The 26,990-nt window shown below is 38.0% G+C and overlaps 1 protein-coding gene across 6 annotated transcripts in view; it reads left to right on the forward strand.

Moving 5' to 3' along the window:
- The window catches only part of ADAMTSL1 (ADAMTS like 1), a gene marked incomplete at its 5' end in the record, with an annotated part of 470,451 nt that overhangs the window by 254,665 nt on the left and 188,796 nt on the right, over positions 1-26,990 (forward strand). For 2 of the 6 annotated variants that reach the window (XM_084504897.1, XM_084504898.1), the window contains one exon: positions 15,872-16,221. The exons of 3 other annotated variants lie outside the window; for them this stretch is intronic. In XM_084504897.1, coding sequence (XP_084361023.1) covers positions 16,165-16,221 — 57 coding nt within the window. Of the gene's footprint in view, positions 1-15,868; positions 16,222-26,990 lie in introns of those variants that run through there. One more of the 6 variants, XM_084504900.1, reaches the window with a different exon arrangement.

Raw genomic sequence — 26,990 nt, forward strand, 5'->3', positions numbered from 1 at the left:
GTTCTGAACAAATATTATCAAATTAAATTATTGATGTATTTATTTTCATACCTATGTTATACCTGATAGATCACTTAATACCACACATTGTTATGATTTGTTCAAATTATAAAAATGGTATTGCAAGTGAAATATATATGTAGATATTTTAAAATCCTAGATTCAACGTACGTTGTTATTTGGTGCTTACAGTTACAGCTTGATTTGGTCTCACATAAATTTCAGCTAAATACTAAAATTTTCAGATAAATACTAAAAAGTGGTTATTGCTTAGGCATCAAAACAAGCATTGTACTCAACACAAATACAGAATCTAGATGGCATCAGCTGAGGGATTTTACAGATCTAGATAGGGCATCTGGGACCTGTGTCTGTGGGACAAAGAAGAGTATTATCATGCTGGTGGAAATACAGGGACCACCCAAAGCTATGGTTTTACAAGAGATGTGTTTTTTTGTTCTTGCCTCTTGCTGGTGCCACCCCCATGCACCTACAGGCTGAGCTTTCACCTTGCCCCAAACTCATTTCTGCTGTCTTCTTGCCTGTCATCCATGTATGGTCTGCATCATCCCAAAGGCCATTAGCAAAAATGATTCTTCTACAGTATCAGCATTAACAACATGTGATAATAATGGCTTTGTCTACATCTGTTGTATGTTAGAAGAAAAACAGAGTTATTTTAATTGATCACCATGACAATATCTGTGTCTTCTGCTGTGCACACAAACATCCTGTCCTACAATACTAGTCAAGTCACAAGAAACCATTATCTTATGACAATAAACTTGGGCATTGGCATTATCAGAGAACTAGTTGTGACTTTTTAAATTGATTTGATATAGATATATTGAATTTTCTCTGCATACATTTATTTTTGGGTTGCTTTTTTAGATTTGTTCTTCTAAGCAAAGAAGAATAAAGTGTAACAGAAAGTAAAAGACTTTTTATGTGAACTTCTAAATTAACAGTATAATTATTGTTCACAGCTAATGCTTACAAGCTGTAAACCTGCAGTCCTGTGTGCTGGACATTGCAGACAGAGACCAAAAAATATTCTGCTTCACAGGGCTTTTGATATGCAGTGCTCGGCTCTCAGGGAATTGCACTATGTAAGTTATCAAGAGTTGACAGAATGCCCACGAGAAAGGCTTTTTCTGATCTTCTACAAGCATTTCTACAAGTGTTTTTAGTTCTTCAGCAAAGGAGGATGTATAAGCAGAAAAGCCACTTTTGTTGACAGGGACAAAATCTGTTTGCAGGACTTGTATGGCTATCGACTTCACTTGAAGCTGTAAATTCATCTGAAGGCCTAATCTGGCCCATTGAATATTACAGCATTAAGTATCATTATGTTGCAGAAGAATGAGAGTTTTTATATTGTTCCCAAGCAGGCTTTGAATACATTCAAAGGGCCTAAATAAGTTCTTTCACTTATGTGAGCATCTTGCATATTTTACTTTTCCATATAAAACTGTGTGAGCATCTTGCTTATTCAGTGTTTGAAAATAAAAATATTTCAAGTATCATCCAATTGAAGAAATGTAATCAGTAGGGCCATACTGAGAATCTAACAGTTATTTTTTTCCTAGGTACTGACAATTTTTGTGAACAAAGTGAATAGCCTATATTGAAAGGTTAGTAAGGTAGCGCATAGTAATATTTCACATTGTTATTCACAGAAGCAATCTTTTAATTAGAAACACAGCCACTGAAGTAACAGTGCAATAAGAAGCATGTTAATAACTACCAGAGGACCATGTGATATTTCTGTTGCTCAGTGCTGCTTAGAAAGCAGCAGCCATGTGAAACACAGGCTAATCTCATAAAAATTGCCACTGAAACTCTTTTTCAAAATGATGTGCTCCCAGCTGTTATTTTTGCTAGTCTCTCCTCACATCAGGGGACAGATGTCATTTCCAGGGCACTTCACCATCTCCTTTGAATTACTGAATTCTTTGAGAGAGTACAACGATGGGAGAAAAGAGCTCATTAAGGAGCACATTATAGCAGTTATGCTGTCCACTTTTTATCTTGGACACTTCTGCTATTTTCACCTGGAAAAGAAAAGGAACTAATCTTATACAGAAAGACTATAGCATAAGCGCTTGCTACTCATTTCAAACAGTTGGGACTAACCCAGTAAAGTAAAATTAAATTAATATAACTATTTCACATTCTCAATGGCAGGCATACTGTCATCTATTGCTTGTTACACTTCTGCTCCCCAATCTGGAGACCTCATCTTCAGAGTGTAACCACCTTGTCCCAGGGTCCCAGTGGTATGTTTGGTGGTGGAAGTGGAGCTTGACTGTCAGCATGCTTAAGGGTACACCCCTCCGCTGGAGTGAGCCTTTTTCTGTCCCGAAGAGACCTTGAGGGACTTTGCTAGTCCTTTATTTTGTCTCCCTGCCCTCCTTTGCAAGTTGCTTCCCGTCTTGCTGCTGTTCTCTGACTGATCGTCTCGACATACCCTAGAGGGGGCTGCCGCACCGCCGGCGACTCCGCGGCGGTCGGCTACTCATCTTGCTCTGAGCCAGCCGTCGGCCTGGAGGGACTCTTGGTAGCACATCATGTGTACACCTGCATGTAGGTGGGCTTCGGGTGGCCCCTTTTGGGGAATGCGGGTAAGACAAGACCTTTATCAGGCTGTGCTCCCTTCCCCATTTTAGCCGCAGTCTGGCTGGACACCTTGCCCTGCCAAAGCACAGTGCCTTCATCACTGAAAATTTGCACAGATAAGCTGCTCCTTATAAGGCACTAATTAAACCTAAAAGCGTGTGCAGTCCATATGAAAGAATATTCATTAGTATCTGGCTCAAATGGCATTTCTTAGATAAGAAATGGAACAAATATTGTAAAAAGTATGAAAACAGTCACCATGAAGGCTCTTTGCTACAACTCTGCCCCATGCTCCAGACCCCTCACTGTCAATAAGGAATGTTATTTCTTACAGGCATGCCATTAAATATCATGACTGTATTTAACAGTTCTTCCCACAAAATATAACGTGCTGACTTAATGGCACTAAAAATACTGATGATTTGGTTTGCATATTTCTGGTTGTTGTGGCTGTAAATCTGTTTTCATGCAAATGCCTTATTTATCCTGCTTATGAAAGTGGGTACTTTGTTGTTAATCTCTGGGGCTGTATTTTGAGGATGAGACATTCTTTCCATAGAAGGTTATAACTGGAAATACTTATCAGTATAACAAGCATAAAAACCTGATTCTATGCTGTTCGGTGGATTGCCAGAAGTGTTCACTATCTCATATTCAGACTATTAGGCAGCCATGTCAGGTCAATGCAAAGAAGGAACTATACAAAAACAGGCCACCACTTCTTAGAAAAAAATAAAAAATCCACTTTTCACAGAAGCACTTCAGTGTCAATGAATGTACCTTTGCAAGCCCTCTCGTGAGGCACCAACACCTGTAATTAATTATATAAGTGCCTGATATCTTTGGCTCAGAACATTTTCAGGGAATGTGACTAATTATGTTCCCTGAAATTGTATTAGTTGCTCCAGTCATGATAAATAGGAAGGAAACGGGATAAATCAGAAGTGATGACACAAGCACACATTGAGGGAGCATGTATTTATGTGCTTGCAAAAAAAATCATGAAAAGTCTTCAGTCACACAAGGCACTTCAAAAATCTTGTGATGTAGAAGCCAGTAACTGTGTGTCTAACAGTGAAAAATCTGGCACTATTTATTCCAAGATGCATTGTTTTATGGCTGCCAAGTAGAGGCAATTGAATCCTCTCTATAGTGCTCTACCTCCTGTGCTGTCTTTATGAGACTAGTGAGATGAAGAACAGGTCAGTCATCAGAACTTAAACTGCTGTTTTCAGTTGGATTATCCCTGACATGAAGTCCTATGTCTTGTTCCTGCTAAAGGTCAGGAAATGATTCTCTGAAATGCAATCAATTATCCATGTTCCTGAGCCTCACATTCAGTGAGAATCACTGTTGTGAAAGTGCTCACTGCAATGGAAACAAGAAGAAAAAGAGAGAGAGAGAGAGAGAGATGGGGGGAGGGAGGGACAGGGGGGAAGAATATTAAAACTTTATCTGTGAAAAATACTATTTGGAATCTAAATACATGCTGTTTAATTAAACTAATGTTTATTTCTCCCTAATGAAGGCTCACTTTAATTGCTTTCCCTTCTAGCAATAACCTTGAACAAAGTGTAAGGTATTTTCATGTGTGGTGCAGTAGTACATAAACTGGGGAAATGGCAAGCTCTCTGTCTGTGCAGGTCCAGTACAGTGTTTTGCAAAACAGTGACAGTACAGTCTCCAAGTCTCCATGTTGCATGGTGATGCTGTACTAAAATATTCAGACTCAGTGTCTCCCAGAAGAATAAAAGAAAACATACAATGAGTGGAAGAAAAATATAGGTGGAAAAGGATGTCTTTTTCCTCAAGTGCTGAATCTCAGCTGCAGAATTTGATACCCCTGACCAACACCCAGTACATTCTCTTTGGAATCACTGGGCTATTTGTTACGGCAGAATAAGTCTCTATTTTTTATTATGCAGTAAAAAGTACTTCTTTTTCCTTTTCTACTTTTTAAAAAACATTAAAATGCAGAGGGGAGCCTTAACCCAGCTCTGCATCTTCCTCATTTTAAGTAGTGGAACTACTGCTATATTCATGGTTCAGGAGAGGGAAATAAAGCCAAGGCTGAGAAAATTATGACCAGTAACTTAACTAGTGTTTTATTGAATGCTGTCCTTGGATGGGTGCACCAGATTTCTAAAGGGAGCTCTGGGTACCCTTCAATGACAAAATTTGTATCCTGATGAAATATATTTGTTTTATTTTATCCCTATCACTGTAAAGGGTGGAATGGTGGATTTTACTTCGTTTGTATGACATAATAGATAATTAAGGGTTCTGTTTAATTAAAATAACCTCAAGCAGCATTACTTCAAACAGAAAGTATGTGACATCTGAGGATATGCGACATCTGAGCATATGCTTAATTTTTTTCTTTATTTACCAGTCAAACAAGTAGGTACAGAGTGGTTTGGTGATCACTGACCAGAACCACAAATCTTCCAGAGGATCTTCATGTGATTTTAAGCCAACTAACTTGTCCACATACCTAACTTGTCTGTATCTCAGATTCCCACATCTGAATACAGAAAATAAAAGACCACATGGTGGTAAATATACTAAAGAACAGGCATACCCCCAAAATTGCAAAACCTCAGTTTAACGTGGCTAACACTGAAAAGACTGCCTAAGTTCATAGTCTGTCAAACACTTTGCATAGAGATTCTAAAATATGCATTATGTTTACTAGGCATTCCTCATTTTTACGTGCCATCTTATTCATTGAGGTCGATGTATCTTTGGGAGTACTGCCTCTGACTGTGAATATTAGTGCGGCAGTGGGATTAATGGTATACATCTTGCCTCTCAATCTTTATTTTAAAGACTCTAAGAAAAGACTGCTTTTAAATGCTTACATCAGGTAATGGAATCCAAGCACTACTGGATAGAAATATCTTAGAAATACAGAGTGTAATTGTTATGGATGACACTGTAGGAGCTGTATTAGAGATACCTAAAACTTCTGGTTTAATAAGCTCTGTTGCTAAGTGACTTTTAAAAAACAGAATACTCAAACATTACCTATTGCTGGTGCACAGCATTTCTAAGTGGTTCTCCTCTCCCCATCAAATACAGATCCTTAGTTGGCATACACCCTTCTGGATGTCCACCAGAAGTCTATGTATAGACTTCAGGAAGTTGAATTTTTTTGATATTTCATACAGATAAAGAAATATATATCATAGTATAGTCTATTGGGCCTATTTAACTGTATTGCTGGGTTAGTATGAAAGCTGTTATTTTATCTCCACAACTCACCCACATTAGCTTTTCAGCTGCTGATGGCATGGCAGGAAGTTATCGATGTGTTGACAGTCTTTTATTATCCAGTCACATATCACTTACTCTTTCTTTGTGTAATGAAGGTCTTCACTCATAAATGTTAAAGAATTACCAATGAAAGAAACCAACCTCTCCTAACAATTCACAGAGAAGATAAATTGCAGGCCCACAATACAGACATGTCTGCACTAATTTATCTTTTACTCTTCACATTGACACAGCAACAAGTCCATATATGTGTGGTCAAAGTCAGAAGAGGGAAGGGGAGAAGGCAGAAGTAACACATACCAGAGAAATGTAAAACTTTACGTATAAACAATACTGTAAAATTATAGTAAGCAATTAGGACTGTGTAGGTAATCCACTTCATGGTCTTTCATGATTTAGATACAGTTCTTACATCAAAGCTTTTCCAGAAGAATGACTTTTAGCCTGTAGTCCTGTAATACTCTTTCTCTGAATAAAGACATACTCCATTGCAAGAACATTTCTTATCAACTCCAGTGTTGTTCTCTAGGCAAATAAAATTGCAAACCTAAGTGGTCAGAACAATTGTTAATGTCAAAGATGCATAAAAGCAAATTTTATGAATCAAGTTTCAAATAAAAGAAGGAAGATAAAGCCAAAAACTGCATTAAGATATCTCCATAAAAGTGCTTATAAGTTAAATGTAGAACAGATTATGTAGTACATCATGGAGGTAGCTTTTGGAAACAAATATGCATGATATACAAATGTTTCAGTGGATAAACTGCTTAAATAAAGAAAATGGCACCAGATTAAAATAATAGACAAAGTGACAGGAAAATTAGAATGGTGGTTTCAAGAGGTTATTTTAAAAATATATGACAATATTTCTGTTATAATTATGAGTTCATCCAAGATCATAGATGTTGCAAAAATAACGGCCACTCTGTCATAAGAAGTGACTAAAAAGGGCCAGTAGAAAGGTGACTAAAAAGGGCCAGTAAAAAGCTGTCAGATAATCTGTGTCATACAAATATGATGGGACTGTAATTTTCTCTTTCACAGGTAAAGGAAAATCCTTTCATTCTCTTACATTTCTCATAATTACTGTGTGCCTTAGGAATAAGACATGCATGGTGCAACAATGCTGACAATGGTAGTTTCTCATGAGAAACTCTGTAGAATGAATCTGTAGAGTTATCTGTAGAATTATCTGTAGAATGTCCTCGGAGGTTAAATATCTGAATCATTGTAGGATGCAGGACTCAATCTTACATGCTTTTCCCATGAAAAATGTGGCATGGCAGGCTTTGTACCATTAAGTGTGTGTAAAAATGACAGTTCTACAATGAAACTAGTCCTGAAATTCAATTAAAGAACTACTATTCCCTTATTTTCTGACAAAGTTACTGGAGATCATAAATGTAGATCTGTATCTAACTGTATAATTTGCTTTCTGACTCTGAGTAATTTCAGCCAACCAAGTCCTTCATGATTTTCTGTCCCACATTATCTGCTGTCTTTTCACGTGTCCTTTAATACGTTTTGATAATGTATGTTGACCAGCTTGATCAAAAGAGATTGTGCATGGAGTTTAAGGCTAAATGTTAAGTTCTTGTTTGGCTGACTCAGATTTTAAAGATAAAAGCCAGTGAGTTTTACTAGCAAATATTCCTTTTTTCCAATGCTCAGAAATTTGTGTCTACTCCAGTAATTGATTTGATTGGAGAATCACGTGATTCTTATTTAAGGAGAAGGTTTAATGCTCTTGGTCAAGCTAGTTTTTTTCAACAGACATTTTTTTCAGTGAGTATTTGTAATTGTAGTTTGTGTTGAATAGTGCCATGATTGGGTGCTTATTATCTTTGATTGTCATATGAAAGGTTTTTATTTTTGAAGTTCAGATGATATGAACACACATTAGATTTCATGAAAAAGAAAAGTATAATGCAGACTAAAATTCATATAAAAAAAGATTTTTCCTTCAATTTTTACCTGCTGTAGTTTGCAAAATATCCCACTGAGTTCACTTTCATTATTCCTGATCTCCTCTATGAATGAGAGGATTCTATAATCTCGAGTATGCCTCACTCAGTGCAAGCTACTCATATATTTACCAGCCATGATGGTTTCTTAAGTATTGTTAAAAAGAAAGTTTTCTGTGAAGATTCAATCTGAGTATGGATTTGAATTATCACTTGCCAGCCCTCATGAGTTCAAACCAGGAGGTCAGTAGATCTCAACAGATGTAAACACAGAAAACAAAAATTATTTCATTTTTCACCTGTTTCTCTGGCAGTGAGAAAAATTTCTGCTTTGCTCTAAAGGCAAATACTATCCATCTTATTTCACTGCTTTCCGTATTTCTACCATATTGAAACTGTTTAATCCATCAAGTAGAAATTGCTGGTTTTTGCATAGTGAGCTGCCATGCTGAGAAATTTAATATGGAACATGATAGCCTCCTAGTTAATACATTATAATTTCTTCCAGTATTTTACTGGTTGCTTATAAATACATTTTTGTTACAATATAATAGTGCATTCATGGTCACGATTGTATACAGGTAGGAGTTGTTCACTTTTCTCAAATATTTTTAAGAAACATAAACAAAAACCATATGTTTCAAATATTTCACTGAATACCTTTTTCCACTTCTGTGCATGTTGTAGCCATTTGAGCTCTGTGGTGTTTCAAAATCCTACTACTTAACCTCATGTTTTATGACATATTCTTATCTTTCTGTATTTTAAAAGGTGTTTTGTGCTCTAAATGAAAGATTTTTTTTTTTTTTCTCAACATTAACCCCCCAATTCTTTTCCATCCCTGTGATTGTCACAATAACAGCATTGAGTCCAGCTTTTAAACAGATCACTGGGTGCTTTTGTACTATCATCTTTGCTATTTGATGTCATCTTTCTTAACATGGCCAATGTGTGGGCAAATATTCTCTGTGTGACTGAATGGGTGTTCTGTCCACGTGGCATCTTCACTCGTGTTTTGATATCCAAAACTCTCTAAGAAAAAAGGGTTTCTTTAATATGACTCCACTGCTTGAATATCTTGCTGGCTCAACATTTCAAAGAATGCTTTGTGCTGTCCAGGCATTCTCATTAATTGCTAGTGCAAGAGATGGGCCAAAACCCAAAAACTCGGAATCCAACTCCTCTCCTTCCTCCACACCCCTTGCCTTTTGGAAACTTTGGAAAGCTGAATCCAGACACAGAGCTGAGTATCACAAATTGGCCAAACCCCAACCTCCCTCCACCTCAGGGGTTTTCCAAATCTTAATGCAAAATGTACTGCCTAGTCTTCTTTTTGTCCTCATTTCTTTGCAAGATTTGTAAAAACTGAGTATTATTTCCTTGATGATACTTTGGCAGTTTCACCTCATTGATTTTAGGTTTGGTCATGATGGTCTGTCTGCCTATAGAATGTGAATTTTAGCAATAAGAAAAGGAAAGTGCAATCAAATCGAATTGAATTCACGTTTAAAAAGCAAAAAATATATAAAGGATTACCTATGCTCTACTGCAATATAAAAATAGTATAAGGCAAAACACTTGTAAAAAATTAGAGTTTCAAAGGGGTCAAAAAGTGTGTGAGCTGTTTGGTTTGGTTTGGTTTGGTGACTCGTAAACCTCCAACTAAATTTCAGCTGAGATGGTTTGCAAAAATATAGGCTCCATTCATATAATATTCAAAAGCAACATCACCAACCCCAAGCATTGTTGTGAAATATCCCTAGAATGGTCAGCTTGATAGCTAAAATAATAAGAAAATTGCATGCAGATCTATTTGTTTATATCTGCTCTCTGGTATGTGAGTCTTTAAAGATCATGCTTTATGGTGTTTTTTGTTTTGTTTTGGTTTGTTTGTTTGTTTTTGTTTTGTTTTGTTTTGTTTTTCCACCAGTAAGCCTAGACACCTTTTATGAAACTTTTTATGAAATGTGAAACTCTTACATATGGACATGACCTCTGAATCTGGGCCTCTGAGGTAAAAACCCAGGAATGACTATGAAACTGGTCATGGATTTCTAAGAGTTATCAGCATAGCACAGTTCTCTTGCTTGCTTGACATTTGTGGCAAGATGTGGATGTGCTCTGTTAAATTCAGGAAAGTGTTATACATTCAGTGACAATTTGCTGACATGCTGCTCATAGTCTATGGTTTATTGCCATACATAGTTAAATAGAATTTACTTTAATGTGATTTCTCATAAAAATGATCAACATACCAGTCCATGCAGCAAAGGCGACTCATTTGCACCTTCAGAGTTATTGTACTCTGTGCTCTGTCATTGACTTCCTGAAAAATCACGGTCATGTTGGTTAATCTCACTGCACCTATGGTATCCTGCTTGTGAAATCTAAAATCCATATTTCCTCTATTTTATGGATTGGTTAGAGAGTATGGTGTGTTACTGCTAGAAACTGTCAGAAAAAGCTGAGATAGAGTGCTAGCTGGGAGGTAAGAGGCATGAAAAGACTGGAATTAAATAAATTGCACATGGTTCTGAAAGTAGGCTTGAAAAAGAGCATACAGCAACACAGGAGTAGGGGAATCGGTCTTGTGTGAAGAGGAAAATGTAGAAAACAGTCTCACTTTCCAGAAGGAGAGTGTGAGTGAGCCCACTCAGAGATGAGCAAAGGGATCACTCTAATAACAGGAATCTATTTAGTCTAACCATAAAGAACATGTCCAAAAGCCAAGGAGAGATATTAGGAGTTTATATATATGGCATCCTGGGAAAAAAAAAATAAGCCTGAGAGAGAAACACTGGAGAAATGGTGGGTCTGTGCTTGTCTGCCTTACCTGGAATTCTCCAGTAGAACAGAAAAGGGAAGCAATTTTGCATCTACTGTTGTAGAATTCCCCTATTTTTTGTTTTAACTCAAATTTAAGCATGTCAGTTCAAGATGTTTGGCTCATCCACTAAACTACCACACCCTTCCAGTGGGGGGGGGACAAAACAAAAAAACACTAAAAGTGAATATACATGTAGTGTTAAATTGTTACAAAAAGCATGAAAAAAAATCTATAAAATTTGATACTTTGATTGTTTTTTGGTGATAAAATATGATTAATCTGTCAAAGGTTAAAGGTTGTTACTGAAGCACAAGTTAACATCTTTACTAATTCGTAAGGTAAATGGTGACAGTATAATGCCATGAGGGAGAAGGATCGTTATAGTATATTGCTTCAATGAGTGCAGTTAAATTTCTAGAAAGAAAAGTGCTCATGCATGAATTTATTCCATCTGTCCCAATAGTCCTACAGAGGAAGTGATTGCCCAGCAAAAAATTCAAAATGTGTTTCAGGCGAAAGTATTTCACCAGTCTGTCTTCTGTCCAGTTAAATCAGATTGAGTGGTGATATGTATCATTTGGTTCTTGAGACATCTTCTCACACCAGATGTAGTGGTCAGGGGGATGTCTCAGACAGAAAGATCACAGCCCATTATTCCCCAGGTGACCTCATTGGACCCTAGTGCTCTTGGCAGCCAGTTTCTCACAGAGGGCAGAGTCTGGATGAGTATGAAAGCTAACCTATATGTCTACTGGCTTGCTAGGCTATGAGTGAGGATGTTCATACTTGTCAGAGCTATATTATGAGTTTCAATTGTATCTCAGATTAGAGGTCTGGACAAAGATTTAGTATGCATCAGCAGCTTAATATTTGATAAAAATGCTTTAGTAATCACAAACTGTGTGCATATGGATGAGCTTCACATTGGCAGTCCAGAATGTCTCAGGCCTTATAACTTTCTTTCATGTCTAGTAATGGCACACACACATAAATGCAGATCTTCAACTAAAGCACTGGCTCACTCCCACTTCTCAAGTTGCATACTTGAAAGCTCCCAGGTTCTCAGAAATCAAACCAGGCTTATAAGAGAAAATCTAATAATAACTGTTAACCAAAAAAAAAAAAAAAAAAAAAAAAAAAAAAAAGTGAAAAGAAATAAAAAATCCTGGTTGCTACAGACCTGATAGCAAAATAAATAAATAAATGAATAAATGAAAATGTCCAACCTCCAGGAAGAGACAGGTGGCTTCTGAGTGAAAACGGTAACATATATTCCCCTGGGAGATCAGCTCCAAAGCTGAGTTCACTCTTTCCTGCTATAAAGTATACTGATGTTAACAGTTTTCTTCTGCTTGCATGTGTGTTTTTCAAATTAAGTATTGTTAAATCTGTAGAGCTTAAAATACTGCTTCAGACACCCTCCTTTGCTTCTGCTTTCATTTCATATAATCTGCCATAGGTGTATAGTACTTATAACCAGTTCTGCTTTTCTCACAAACAGATGAAAACCAATTTCATTTAAACTCCTGGCAGAGGTGGAGGAGAAGTGGAGCTATTGGCCACATCAGAAACTAGAAGGGGTAATTTTCAGGGTATGGAGTAGCCCTGTATTGCACATTCACTCCCTCCTAAAGTAATGAAGAATTTGTTTTTGTAATATCAGGGTTTGGGGGTGACATTCACCAAGTCATACTGAAAGCACACTAGAACTCACTGATCTCGAGCATTTTTCAAAATATGTTTTTGAAATTGATCTTAAGGGAGCCAAGACTTTTATCTGTAGCATTAAGATTTTGCTGACAACAATTTCTGTCTTACTGGTGAAAAAAAAAGCTGGGCACAGAAGGCACAATTCAGATAGGCTAACACATCCCTTGAGGTTTCAGCTATTTTTTTTTCTGCTGCAGGTAGATGTCTTCAGTGCTCTGAATTCATTTTGAGTGTACAATACAATGTGGAGATGATAAGGGCACGATGCTTTGCATGTTTCAGTCAACGTTACCTTGTATGGGACATATTTTCCTTCTTACTATAGGCTTTGTCATTGAGTATCTATGCAATGCAGAAATAAATATCCTCACCCCCAAACTAGTGCTCCATATCTAAACTGACCTTTTAGCAAGACAAATAAATGAACACCATACAAAATATGTATATGAAGTAAAAGAAAACCCTAAACCTGAACAGCAGGCTATGGAGAAGTGCAACTCCAGAATACTTCCAGGTACTTCATGTCTTAAAAGTCTTCTTCAGTAATCTAGACTACTTTTTTAGTTCTTTTTTTTTTTTTTTTTTTTTTTTTTTTTTCAGTTAGGAATGATTCAAATGAGTCTTTAGGTAGATGCAACATGGCTCTGTAGAAATTGGCAGATATTGGGCACGACTCCTCATTAAAACTGTATGCAAGAATTTGAGTAGACTTTTCTTTTGGACTTGATTCATATGAGTTTCCATTCCCTGAATTTAGCTTTGATTTCTAGGTTCAAATATGTGCAGAAAATACAAAGCCAAACTGTTGGAAGTATGATATTCACATGGTTTCATGAGAAAATCATGAGGTTTGCTTAAGTTTCTTGTGAAAAATAAAACAAAATTGAAGAGGCATTCAGGAATCTGACAGAATACCAGGTCAGGTGAATTTCCTACAACTTAAAGTGCTGTTATGAACATCTTACTGCTCTGATACTGATTAAACATAATTTAAAACAAAAATATATATAGCAAATCATAATTTTTACATGTCTGAACATTGAAGGCCACATCATTTGGCAACATTAATGTCCTTTGCGTGCCATTATTCTGCATACAAAATACTCATCAGCTGCAATTGGAGGTCTGTGAGCAAAACAATGGCAAGGCTCTACATCAGGTACAAGTAGGCTCCGGTTATTCTAGTTTAGATGACTTAGCTGACTGTTGAGAGTTCGGTACTGGTAAGAATCTCCAAAACTTTCTTTTCAAAACCCTGCCTTTTCCAAAGTTGAATACTAAATGCCTTAATTCCAGAATTCTGAAAAGGTCTTAGGCACTGTTTGTGCAATGTATCGAGTTTAATGCTAGGCAAAGAGAAAAACTATATATGGTTATGAATATGTCCTTCTCAGTTACCATCGTCTTACCACTGCAACACATCTAATCATAACTGGAGTAGTTTGGTCCTTACAAATAAAGCAGTCATCATTTCACCTATTCAAAATATCACAAACCTTGTTGTTCACCATAAAAATTTGGCCTTGAGAACTGAGTGTACAGGAATTCCAGGAATTAGCTGTAATTACTTCTCATAATATGTTAGTCTTCTTGGGCCAAGGGAACATAGTAAGGGAGAAAACAGCCAGTGTTGGCTCGGGAGTTGTATGGAAAAAATCAGTTTGTACAAGTCTTAGGTTTTGGTTGACACTGCCAGTGAAGCAAAGCGTTTGGGGGTGTATGTTTCTTGTTGTTTAGTTTCCTGGGTTTTTCAAAGGCAATCTGAGACGTCTTAAGTTCTGACATGGTGTCAACAAACAGTGGTTTCTCTGCTGCTGAGCTGAGCATGGTGCAATGTGGTCTATCCTTCAGTCTTCCACAGAATGTGGTCTCTGAATTTGCTATGGGAAAGGATCTGGCCATATAAAGGACTCACTGATGGTAGAGGACTATTGGGATACATTTTAAGCCTCTTCTCACCCCTGTTGCACTCAGTCCACCTAGCTGGCTTTTCAGTCTTCCACATTGTGTTTCCTAGCCTGCCAAGTTCAAAGGTCCCCAACCAGGCTGCTGCTGGCCAGAGCAAGCTGAAATCTGTTCCTCCCAGTGTTCCTAATTATTTTTGTTTCTTGTTCCAAATTTCTCTCTTCACCCTAATTTCCCAAACCCAGTTCTGTCTAGTTTCTCTCTTTTCTGTTTTGGCCTTCAGATATCTCTGGTATTTATGTTCCTGTTCCTGCAATACTGAGCCAGACCCTCTTCTTTCCTCCTGACTTCTCAACATCTGTAAACCCTTTTTCCTCTCAGTTCCTTCCTTCTTGCAGACTTTGTATCTTTCCCCATCTGCTCATCAAGCTTTTCCTCCAGGCTGTTATTCATTTCTACTGATGCACAGTTCTTTTAAATGGTCTGTGGTCTACACTTGCTCCCTTTTCCTCTATGACCCCAGACCTGATGCCCTTGGCAAAGTTTCCCTATGCTCTGTTCATTGCTAGCATATTACTCTCCTTCCCCAACATATGTACATTATTTTTCTCCTTCACGGTCAGAGCTTACTGGAGAGGAGGATTTCTGCATGCCCATCTGAACCTAGCTTGCCCTGCAGCACCATAATCTTGCAACTGCAAGAGAAGTCCAAAACAGCCCCATGTGGGAGAATGCCTACTGCATTGAGAGTTTCTTGGATCCAGTTCACAATTTCTGCTTTAGAAAATAAGAGTCAACAAAGAAAAGAAAATGAAAAAAAAATAAAAATAAAAATAAAAATAAAAAAGAGAGAGAGAAAAAGAAAAAAAAAAGAGAGAGAGAGAGAGAGAGAGAGGAAAAAAAAAAAAAAAAAAAGGAAAAAAGCTAGAGACTTCAGGCAGTGAAGGGGCATGGGTATGCAAACTGGATGAATCTTGAAAAGGGTAAGAGCAAGGATTTGAAACTCCCATCTGTCAAGTTAATACTTCAAAGGCAGAGTTTCCAGCTTTCCTGAGGTGTGTGGATCCTGTCTTTCTGTCCAGAATCCTCCCTCCCATAAGCTCACTTTACTTCTAATGTAGAATAGAGTGGTTTTTAAATTAATTCCAAAAGGAAAAAAGTAATGACAGAAAGACTGTCGCTCAGTCCTAGTAGAAACATACCTGCTTCACAGTTTGGGATCAGTTAGACTCCCTTACTGCTGAACAAGGAGGAAAAAAGAGTTCCAGAGAGCAATTTACCTGTAGTAAATACACAATTGCAATAAAACATACGTTCTCCCTGGCAGATTTCGGAATTTTCTGATTGGTGCTTTATATGGCGTATGTTACACATTGAAACAGATTAAATTTCTCTCTTGACTGGAATAATGCATGCTCAGGAGGAATGCTAGTGACCTAGCAATACGCCCGAACAGCTCGTGGCAAGTGGTGGAGCAGAGCTCCTGGAGGACGGCTAGCTGAGGGCAGAGCACTCCCTTCAGCTGTGCCATTCTGCCTCTCTCCTCCTCCTTCTCCTCCTCCTTTCTCCCTCCGTTTTCTTTTCCTCTGCCTTTGCCTGTTACACTTTCCCCAGACCCCTTGGCTTTGTTGTGCTGCTCGTCTGTTTAGCAGGAGGGGGATTGGCTGCTCGCTGGCTCAGGGAGGACTTCCCCGCAGCCCACCCCAACCCACTCACCCACCCCTGGGTCAGGAAATGTGAGCAGAGCTGATGGAGGCGGAGAAGCAGGGCTGAAGTTCGCACCAGCACTGGATGTGACAGCAGGCAGCGGAACGCTTCACAGTTTGCTCGGTGTCCGACCCCAGGTCCCGGACAGACCCAACCATGGAGGGCTGCAGCTGGACCGCTGCTGGCACCCTGCTTCTGGCTTCCCTCCTCCTGGTAAATGCTGTTTCTTTCATGTAAATGTGCCTCACTTGTAGCTGATGATGTGTCTGTGTGTACATATATGGGTGGGTATGTTTTTATTCCTTAAGATCACCGATGGAGTTTGTTTTGAACAAATCACGTATACTTTATCTTTGCTAAAGTACTGCAGACTTTGAGGCTTTATATTGTGGGTTGCTGCAGGTAGAGCTAAGAAGTTGATGTTGGCATCACTTTTATAAACTTGGAGAGCAATGATCTGTGAACGGTGATTTAAATGCTTGGGATTTGGCGAAGTGCTGTTCTTCCCCCTTTAAATCAAAATATAGCACACTGTAATGTTCCTGGAATTTTCTTCCTTCCTTAAAAAAAAAAAAAAAAAAAAAAAAAACAGACAAGGAAAAGTATTTTTTACTGTGCACATGCAGAAATGCAGAAAAACCAGGTACAGGTACAGCATGTACCGAACTTTTTCCTGCAGCCAGTTTAAATGAGCTCTTATTATTGCTGTAACTTGTTAGAGAGACAAGTTTATACCAACTTTTGGAAGATATATTATGTGATATCTGGTATACTTCAAGGCTATAATGTTGATCATTATAGTATGATTTTCTTTCATAATTCCCCTGATTATCCTGATAGGATGCTCTACAGATGAATGCTGTAGTTCTGCCGTTTGATTGAGATTAAGTGTTCCATTGTGACTCATACTTAATTTTATAGGTGTGTTTGCTATCAGGAAATCTGCAGTGAGAATATTAGTGTACACACACTTTTGATACTGTAGGGGTCTTGGCATACCTTTATTTTATTTTATTTTATTTTATTTTATTTTATTTTATTTTATTTTATTTTATTTTATTTTATTTTTTCCTGAAGATTTAACTGAACATATCCAAATAGAAAAGAATCTTAAAGGAAAAAAAAAAAAAACAACAAAAAAAAAACCTTTTTAGTTGCTTGCATCTTCCTATTTATTTGTATGAAACAGTCTGTGCTAATTATTGCAAACTAATCTTAACACACTTTTAACCATTTTTTTAATTATGTCTGGACCTAAACTAGTGGGATAACCATATTCCAAATGCTTAATAAAAACAATGGTATGATTTTTTTTTTAATCTTTTAGATATTGAATCATTAAATGGCATTTCATTACTAGAAATAAGAAAGCTACCAAGGCTGAGATTTAAATTTCCAGTTTGTTGAAAGATCTATTTTTCTATTTAAAACACTGAAATCACAAGAAGTGGCATAAAGTCAGGCATTGGTTCTCTTTCACAGATGAAAATGAGAAGTTTATAACCTGATGACTGTAATATACTATGAGCCAATCCTGCACTGCTAATTTAGAGAAGATCAACAGGAGATATGACTCAACAAGACTATGTAAGGACTGTAGGATTTGGCCCCATATTAAGCTCATACTCATAACATTTATACTTCACTCTCCTGCTTGTGAATTAAGTTCTCAGTCCCCATTTCATGAAAATAAATAGTGTATAAATAGCTGCCAGCTATTATTCATTCTATTCCATACTATACTAGTTTTTATTTGCATGATTTATCCTGCCTCGAGAGATTTCCCCCCCACACCTCCTACCAAATCTCTTTGTGGCCTTAAGAATTGTGATGTGAAAGCCTAACTTTCTTTTTTGAATCAGACCATTCTTTTACTCTGTCCACAGTCAGAGAAAAAATCTCTTCCTAGCTTTCAGCAGGAGATTAGGTAAATATGCAAGAATTTGACTTCCAGATTGGATAGAGATAGAGATAAATTTTAAGATACCCTGGTCTAAATGTTACTACTGTAGTTTATTGCAGCATGAATTCCTACAGGGTATGGCTCACTGATGTTTTTGAATAAATAAATAAATAAATACATACATAAATAGGTTTATGACATGGCTATTAGCCATATAGATACCAGCCTCTAATGAAGTAGGTGTATGAGTTCAGAGCTATGGAAATCTATGTCTGGATTTACGTGTTTCTCTAATCTTGTGTGTTTCTAAAATCTTTGTCTTGCCTACACTGGGCAGAATGAGCAGCCTCCAGTCATGAAGCACTCCAGTAACATCAGTAGAAGTGTTTGCAGTTTTAAGCACTAGGGCTTGGTAGCAGCTGCTCACAGGATTAATCTTGCAATCATTCATCAAATGCCCTTGTATTTTCAGTAAGACACTGTACAGAAGAGTAGTGCCTTTGCTCTTTGATTTGCTTCTTTGCCCTTGTAATGAGCTTGCATAGCCCAGGCACAGTTCCAGCCCATACACACAAAATACTAAAGGGAAGGACAAGTCCAGAGGCACCATCTGCGGCATCCCCTCATTAGCCAGCAGATACAGTCTGCTTCAAGGCAGACCACCTGGACAAGTGTAGTGGTGAGTGTAGTACTCCATCACGGTTCTTAATCTTCTTGAAAAGAAATAATTTTCAGTTGAGTAATAGAAGGCTGCTTGATTAAGATCTGTGGGGTTTGTACTTTATTTGATAACTGCCCTAGAATTTGCTCCATGCCCAGACGTCCAGTTTTCCTGGTATAAATGGCAGTTAGGTACTTTCACAGATACTTTTAAAAATCTGAGCTATAACTCTACTTGCCTGTCTTGAAAAACTTAGATCAGACTGAAAACAACTTGAAAAGACTGTTTCTCTCTCTGTTTCTCTCTTCCCAGACTAAGCAGGTATTTGGAGAATTTTGATCATTGCTCTGTGAACTTTTGCATGCTAAGAAAATATTAGTACACCACTTTTAAGAGAAACAAAAGAGAACAGGCAATCTGTTCCAAAGATTTTCCTTTCTATTGGTTTAAAAATAAAAGTCTAACACAAGCAAATCACAGTTGTCTAACTCAAAGGGAATGTGGCCAAAACCATAACCAACCATTGACATGCGTGTTCATCTAAACTTGAAGTCAAATCACTTCATGTCAGAAGGGCATTTAATCACATTTGTATTTGTTGTTTGCATCTTTTCAGCAGCTTTTTTTAGCTCTCTGGGTTGCTGTTGTGTTATTTACAGAACTAACACTATGAACTGTAATAAAGTACATGTGTTTTTTCTGCAGGATTTCTTTCTTTTGCTGTGCTGATTTGTACATGGAAAATAGTCAAATACAATAGTCCATTCCTTCCAGGCTCTTTGGCATCATATTCTCCTATTATCTTACTGGGTCTGTCTTGGATGACCACAACCACAATTAGCAGTGGAATGAATATGATGCTTCTTGTTTACATCTGAAAGTACAATGCTTGACAGTTTTTCCTTTCACGTGTAGATAGGTATACCTACTGCTGTATGTCTGTTCATCTGTTTCTACATTTATAGCTGTACAGAGAAGGATTTTCCAGTACAGCGTCCAAAGTGTGCACATCTTTGTGCATAGACATGTCTACGAGCAGACTGGCATTTGATCACCTCAGTTGGGTAAGGATGCACTGACTTTCATAGCTTAACTATACAAACTTATAATTTATTTGTGCAAAAGGGTGGAAAATTTCTCACCATTGTGGTTTGCCACCAGTGCCACCATAGACCATAGACTATAGATATCATGACTGATATCTATAAAGGCCACAATAGCTTACATGAACATCTAATGCTACTAAGAGTGTATATTCAAAACGTTCTTCACACATTACTCCAGAATTTTGTGTTTGGACTTATTTAAGTTACCTCCTCCTTCAGAGTTTTTTTGTTGTTGTTGTTGTTTTGTTTGTTTGTTTGTTTTTAAGTATATCATTTATTTACTCTTTCTTTACCAAGTGACAAAGCTTCTCGGACTTCGTGTTAGACTGCTTGCAGAAGCCATACTAAGATCATGTGATGGTATTTTATTTTTCCTTTGGTTTTAAGTGAATACTACTTAATGAAGGCTGCTGAGCTGTTGGGCTTCTACATCAGTGTCACTAAAGATAGGTGCAATTTGTTTTAATGACTTTTGCTAGATTCATAGGTCTGGCAAGGAATAATAATGAAACTATGGAATAGAACACCGTAGAAGTTCTGAAGGTTAGAGTACAGTCACCTGTAGTCATAGATCTGGCACCTGAATAAATTCATATGCTAAAAATTCTCAAGTATCAGTAGTTAATGTGAAGCCTGAGTAGCCTATATGCCCAGATTAATAGTTATTTAGGAGAGGGCTATCAATCTCTGCATAACTGAATTTTCAGTGAAGCAAACCAAAACTGTATCCTTTATAATTGTGTTGTTAGTCATCCAAATATATCCTCATAGTTTCTGTTATGGAGTTGTCTTCTTAAACCTGTAGGCAGTCCTGTTATCTCTGTTGCTGATGTTCATAGTTTTTTTCTGATGCTTGTAAGAAAAGTCTGTACAGGCAGCAATTACATGTATAAAAACTGGGAAACTGCAGGGGAAAAAAATAAATTGTGAAAATGTATTATCCAATAGATGCTGTGGTGTCAGGACAGGGAACAAGAAAAGAGAAAGAAACCCATTCTAGCCCAAGCCAGGAACAGCTATGAAAGCAGACTTTTCATGTGGTGGATAGTAACTAATCAAAAGTTGTTGTGAAACATTTAATTTTATCAAAATACTGTATGTTTGAATGGAATGTAACATATTCCATGCTGTTTTAAAGGAAGGGTTGACATTTGCCCTTGGCATTGCCACTGTTTCATATCAGCAGGTAGGCAGTGGGATGGCAGACCAGTTTTGGATGTTGGACATCTTAGAGAACAGGATCATAGAATCACAGAATCATAGAATGGTTTAGGTTGGAAGGGACCTTAAAGATCATCTCATTTCAACCCCCCTGCCATGGCCAGGGACACCTTCCACTAGACCATGTTGCTCAAAGCCCCATCCAACCTGGCCTTGAACACTTTCAGGAATGGGGCAATCACAGCTTCTCTCTAGACAAGCTGTTCCAGTGCCTCACCAACCTCATCATAAAGAATTCCTTCCTAAAATACAATCTACTTTCTTCTAGTTTAAATCTATCACCTCTTGTCCTATCACTCTCTGAGAATGAGTCCCTCCCCAGCTTTCTTTTAGGCCCCCTTTAGGCACTGGAAGACCGCTATAAGGTCTCCCTAAAGCCCTCTCTTCTCCAGGTTGAACAACCCCAGCTCCCTCAGTCTGTCTTCACAGGAGAGGTGCTCCAGCCTTCTGATCTCCTAATCCTTAAGTGTATGTTCAAGAAAACTGGAGAAGGTAAGTAAGAGGTACACATTTCATGGAGTGTTGTAAAATCTTTTGTAGCTTCCTGGACCTGTAGGGTGTTGAGCATAGCCCAGTCATGGTAAATGTCCTTCAGATATCTTTATATCTCAAGAAATGCCTAGGTTTCATCACAGGCCTGAGATTTGCTATCATGTATGCTAAGATTCATTGTACATATTTGGACTTGTATTTTTTATCACTTAAAAAAAAAAAAAAAAAGGCTGATATTCAAAAGGGAAGTGAAGAAAGGATTGTCTATTGGGGATTATAGATACTTGAAATTTTTAAAAGTCGGTATCACATTTTTTAAGATGACATTCTCACATGTTCTATTTGTCTTTCAAGATGATTGTATGCAGTATTTTATCTGTCTCTGTAGAGGGTTCTTCCACAGTTCCATGGAGTCATCAGCATTTAAGTGTTTGGCCATTTTTTGGAAGTGGCAAATGTTATTCTTAGAATAACTTCTAATATAAGGTTCAAAAGCACAGTATCAGATGAAATTTCAGATCAAATTTTTCAGCTATGTAAATTATTTTGCCTCTGTTAACTGCAATAATGGTGCATTGAATTTCACCTGCCCAGACTTTGTATTACAGTCCTTCATTTCATAGCTGTTTTTGTTGTGAACTTTTTCATGTGGTATTCAAATGTCATGCTTCGGGACAATTAAAATGTATCCAAAAAACACTGGTCGTGAATATCCTTGGGTGAAACCTGAGTGACTGTTTTGTCTTATTTTCAACAGAACAACTTTGCTGAGGGTTGTGAGTTTGTTATGGCCTGAATCTGAATGTTCATGTTGAAGACTACTGTAGACCAGAACCTTGACTCTACTTCACTGACAGTGAGATGACACCATATCCAAGATTACTAACTCTCAGTTTATTTCCTTTTTTTTTTTTTCTCTTTAAGTGTCTTGATTAGAATTTCATTTCACATGTGAGCTTTTTTTTTTTTCTTTGCTGCCACAGCCCATTTTCTCAAATAATATAGTGTTGAAATTGGGAAGCAACAGAGGCAGGTTACTGGGGGAGGGAAAGGGAAAGCAGCAAGGGCAGCTTGTGAGTTTTATTCTGCTTCCAAGGCAAACGTATGCTGAAATCTTAATAGTTTTGCCACCTGTGAATTATTCAGATATATCTCACAGGAGTGTTCCTTCTTCTATTTGTGTAAAGAAAAAAGTGGTATGCTCCGGATTCTTCAGTGCACTAATTTTCACATAGTTTCCAGTTTCATCTTCACTGCCTTTATGGATTTTCTTCCAAAGCTTCAACACTCTAGGGGTTGCCCTGAGATCGCTGCCTTTCAGGGACTTCCTTTAGAGCAAGTCCAGCAGGGAGAGGGTCAGGGCTGAGGGAAGGGTGTGTATGATAATGTAAGATATCCTGAAATAAATTCCAAGAGTGCTCAAGAAATGAGACAGGAAATTATATGTAATTTATAATAAATTTAAACTGTCCCATAAAATAAATATAACTCTTTTTTTTTTTTTTTTTTTTTTTTCCGTATGAATGTTCTGTAGGGGTGTCATATTTCCTCTTCTAACTTTGTTGGATATAATCTCAGTCCCTGTTTGAAGTTTGTTAGTGTATTGTTCAGTTCCTGTGCTATATCAACAGAAACAGAAATGAAAAGGAATAAAGGAAACAATAAGGTCTCCTACTGTTCTGGTGCTGGCATCAAATTGGTGGTTTATTTATTTATTTATTTATTTACTTACTTACTTACTTACTTATTGACTTACTTAAATCCCTGTATTTCTTTCAGTCTGGACTGTTAAAAGCATCTGTTGTAGAGGGCTAATATAACTGCCCTTAACAAGCCCAGGGCTGTCTTTTCTTTTTAATATTGGTATTTGGATGGATTATGATTGTGGATGTGTTTTAGATATGACATTTTCATAGTTCCTGTTTAAAAAAGAGTGGGGGATTTTCAAGTTACTGTGGTATCAACAGTGTGTTCCTTAAAGATGTATCCAGGGCCACGTTTTAAAGATGAACGTTCTGAAGGGGGGGTTGAGCATGTAATTCAACAGAAATTTTTGAATCTAAAAACTTAAACATCCCCTGCTTGAGTTGTAAGACTCTTCTCTGATGCTCCAAGCTTGAGCAGTCTTGGTCTGTAATGAGTTCAATCACACGTCAGTGCTGGTGAGCAACAGGGCAAAAGGTTTACCACATCTTACCAGAGATGAAGACTGGCGGGAGGTGGGGGTGGAATGCCACAGCCTCTTCTGTGCAGCATGCTGGCTCCAAAATGTGGATGTGTCTTTCTTTTTATTTGGTGAGAGGAAAGAATACATTTTTTTCATTATGTGTGATATGAGAGGGCAGTATGACAGCGGCAACAGCTTATAACCTGGAACTCTTTACATCTTTGTAACAATTTAAAATAATGAAGAAAAAAATCTGGTACTCTGAGAAAACTCATGCATGTTGGTACCACAAACTCTTAAAAACTAAGTGCATTTTCTGTTAAAGAAACATCTACATTAATTTGCAATCAATTGCTAGTGATTAAGGGAGAATAAATATGTTAGACTATACCTAAGATTTGCAATTAATTCCTAAAGATCCTGTGAGCTTTCTTTACATATTCCCTTTTTTTGTTGTTATGACATGAGATCCTGAGCTTTCCACATAATTTCTGGTTTCCTTCCTCTTCCTCTTCCTCTTCCTCTCTCTTCTTTCTCCCTCTCTTTTGCTCTCTCTTCTTTTACATAAACATTTACCTTTCAGTTTTCCTGCCTCCACTGAGGCTCCTCAATGTTTCAACCCTTTATATAGCCTCTTGTTGTGAAAATAAACACATACACAGCTCCATGAGGTAACTGAACGAGATGGCAGACCATCAGAAGGATAGGAGTCTTCATTTATTTTGAATAAACCTCATAATTATGGGTGTTTATCTGAAATTACACAAGCCCTTGGAGAGTTCTCCTCCCTTCCCTGAAATGCCTCCTGACCAGAGAGTGCCATCTCTTCTCATAACCCATGGCAACTTGCCTTACTGCTCCCACCAGCTGCAAGTGAGGCTGAACCACCCTGGAGCTAACAGGCCTGTTTCCTTCTAGGTTAACATGACATGGTCTTCTAGCTTGGACTTTCAGAACCATAGTTTCTCAATCCAGTCCATGTGGGGGTTGATGCATATAAAAGGAGTAACGGTTAGCTGTTATGGCCTGTGCAGATGTTTAATCTTTGTAAATATCTGAAGCCTAAGGTCAGTTTACTAAGCCGAAGGAAAATGGCTTATACTCATTTATTCAATGTGTTACCCCGACTTTTTGAGGGAGACAATGGTTCACCCATGGAAATGGGGCTGTCTGCCACATGTGGACCAATTTATTTTTTGAGACCAACAGACACAGCCAAGCCAGCACACAGCTTTCATGTCTCTCCACTTAGAAAACATGTAGCAGGCATTGTCACAGACAATAGTTTTTCTTCTCTTCCTTTCTGTGTACCCCTCTCAGTTCCTTCCCCACACCCAGTCCTTCCTACGTGGAAAGCAAACCCAAAGTCCTCAAGTGCAAGATGTACTTTTGAACCCATTCTGTTGGGTGGGTTCCGAATTCTGGAAAGTGATTTCACCCACCCTGCATCTGAAAAAGTCCTAGCCTCAAAAAATGCTCTGAGTCAATTAGGCGACAAGCCTGAGGTTGAGCCAGCTTGGACCTGCACTGTATTGGATCACCCATACCTGGTGTTTACACCAGCACAGCAGGATTTAAATACAACAGGGTGTTGTAATTTGGGTCTGTGAAAGCAAGAAAGAGAGCTCTTGTATTCTCATTGCTCCCCTGGTGTATATTTTCATACGGGTAACTGCAGTGAGAGATAGGACTGATCTGAGTTTTACAAGGCACTGTTATAAAATGTTATAGGGAGTGCAGCGTGCAGTGTGTTGAAGTGATATGGTGTCAGCTCCATCCTCTGCCAGCAACCCTCCTGGCTGGCTGCTGCCCTTTTAGAAGAAATGAGCTCACATTTGGCACATTTCTCCTGGGATACAACTTACAGTCCAGCCTTGGGAATAGATGTTTAGCTCTTAATGTACTGACATAACTGTTTATCTTTTCTTCCCTTTTTTGTTGCAGACAAGAAGCTGTGTACTCTCTATGATGGGTCATGAGGATTCATTTTAAAATACTATATGCACAGCTATATGGCTTTTTTGAGGGCAGGAGGAATCCCAAGGGACACTGGCAATACTTTTGTCCTTCAGAGAACACTTGATGCCTACAGCTAATGACTGTTGTAGGGTGTAAATGTGTACAATACTGAGATTACAGGCATTCTGTTTTCAGGAGATCAGAGTTCACTGTGACACTGTCTCCTTATTACTTACAAAATAACCATATCAGGTAATATATAGTTATTTCCCCCTACATTAACCTCTGCCTTCATGTGCAAAAGGAAAAAAGTGCCATAATTTTCCCTTTTTCTGTTCCCACAGTTCCTGCACAGCTCTGATTTTTAAGAGAAGACAAAAAGGAACAAAATGGACTACCACAGCAAATTTTTTCTTATGTCACCGGGAACTGAGCTAGCAATTTGCCTATTGGGTGTCTTCCCTCAGAATAAAGAAAAAATGTCCACCTATTGCTCTTCACTTTGACTCTGCTTGCAGGAGCAGAATAAATGTTGAAAAACCTAAAGAGGATCTTAGAGAGATTTCCTGTTCTCACCTTCTCATCAAGGTGTCTTATCCAATTTCTTCTAAGTGATAGATGATTTAGATCCTGAAGAAAGGACAAATTAAAAAAAAAAAAAAAAAAAAAAAAAAAAAAAGATTAGGATTTTTTTGTTGAGTAGGAAAAATAAATAAATAAATAAATAAAAATAAAAAAATTCCCGGCCCATTTTTCTGTAGTAGCAAGTTCTAAGCATAAAGTAATTACCCAAAGTACAGGATATACCCTCACACACGTGTGCATCTGTGCTAGTGCCTTCCTTGGGGCATGGAGTCACTCAGATCTAGTGTTTCCTGTGCCAGGGGCTTTCCATAGGAAATATTCTCATGATCCTCTCACAGGCCTTTTGCCTGGTCTTGCAACTGCAAAGGAGGCAAAAATTCCTCAGTTTATTTCCAAGACTGGAAGCCAGGGGCAAGTGGGCTGGTACTGTGCTCACAGCTCCACACCAGACCAGAGAGAGCTGCTGTGCTCCAGGAGCAGAGGAGACAGTGTAGACACTTACACCTCAAAAGCTCTCATGTTTATTGCAGCTACTTTTCTTTCCAGGTTGCTTATCAGAGAATACAATGTTTTAGTAGGAGTGCATCCTTTGCATCCTTTTAATTCGGCCATAGGGAACAGTGTGCAGTTAATCACAGGAACAATTGCAGCCATGGTCATTTAGCATCTCAGGTGCAGCAAACAGCTCTGGCAGCCTGGGCAGAAGGGCATTTGTTCTTTTCATCTTTTGGCATCTGTGAGAGCAAAATGATCTCCTTTGGTAAGGATGCCTAGTGGGTAGGCAGATTTCTCTGGCTTGTGTGGTCCTTCCTCAGGGTGGCTGGCTGGCAGTTCTGGTGGGTGAAGTCATCTTTACATGGGATACGGTGAGGACAAAAGGAACACAAT

Source organism: Aythya ferina (genome assembly GCF_964211825.1).
Source record: "Aythya ferina genome assembly, chromosome: Z".
In the NCBI taxonomy this organism is placed as follows: Eukaryota; Metazoa; Chordata; class Aves; order Anseriformes; family Anatidae; genus Aythya; species Aythya ferina.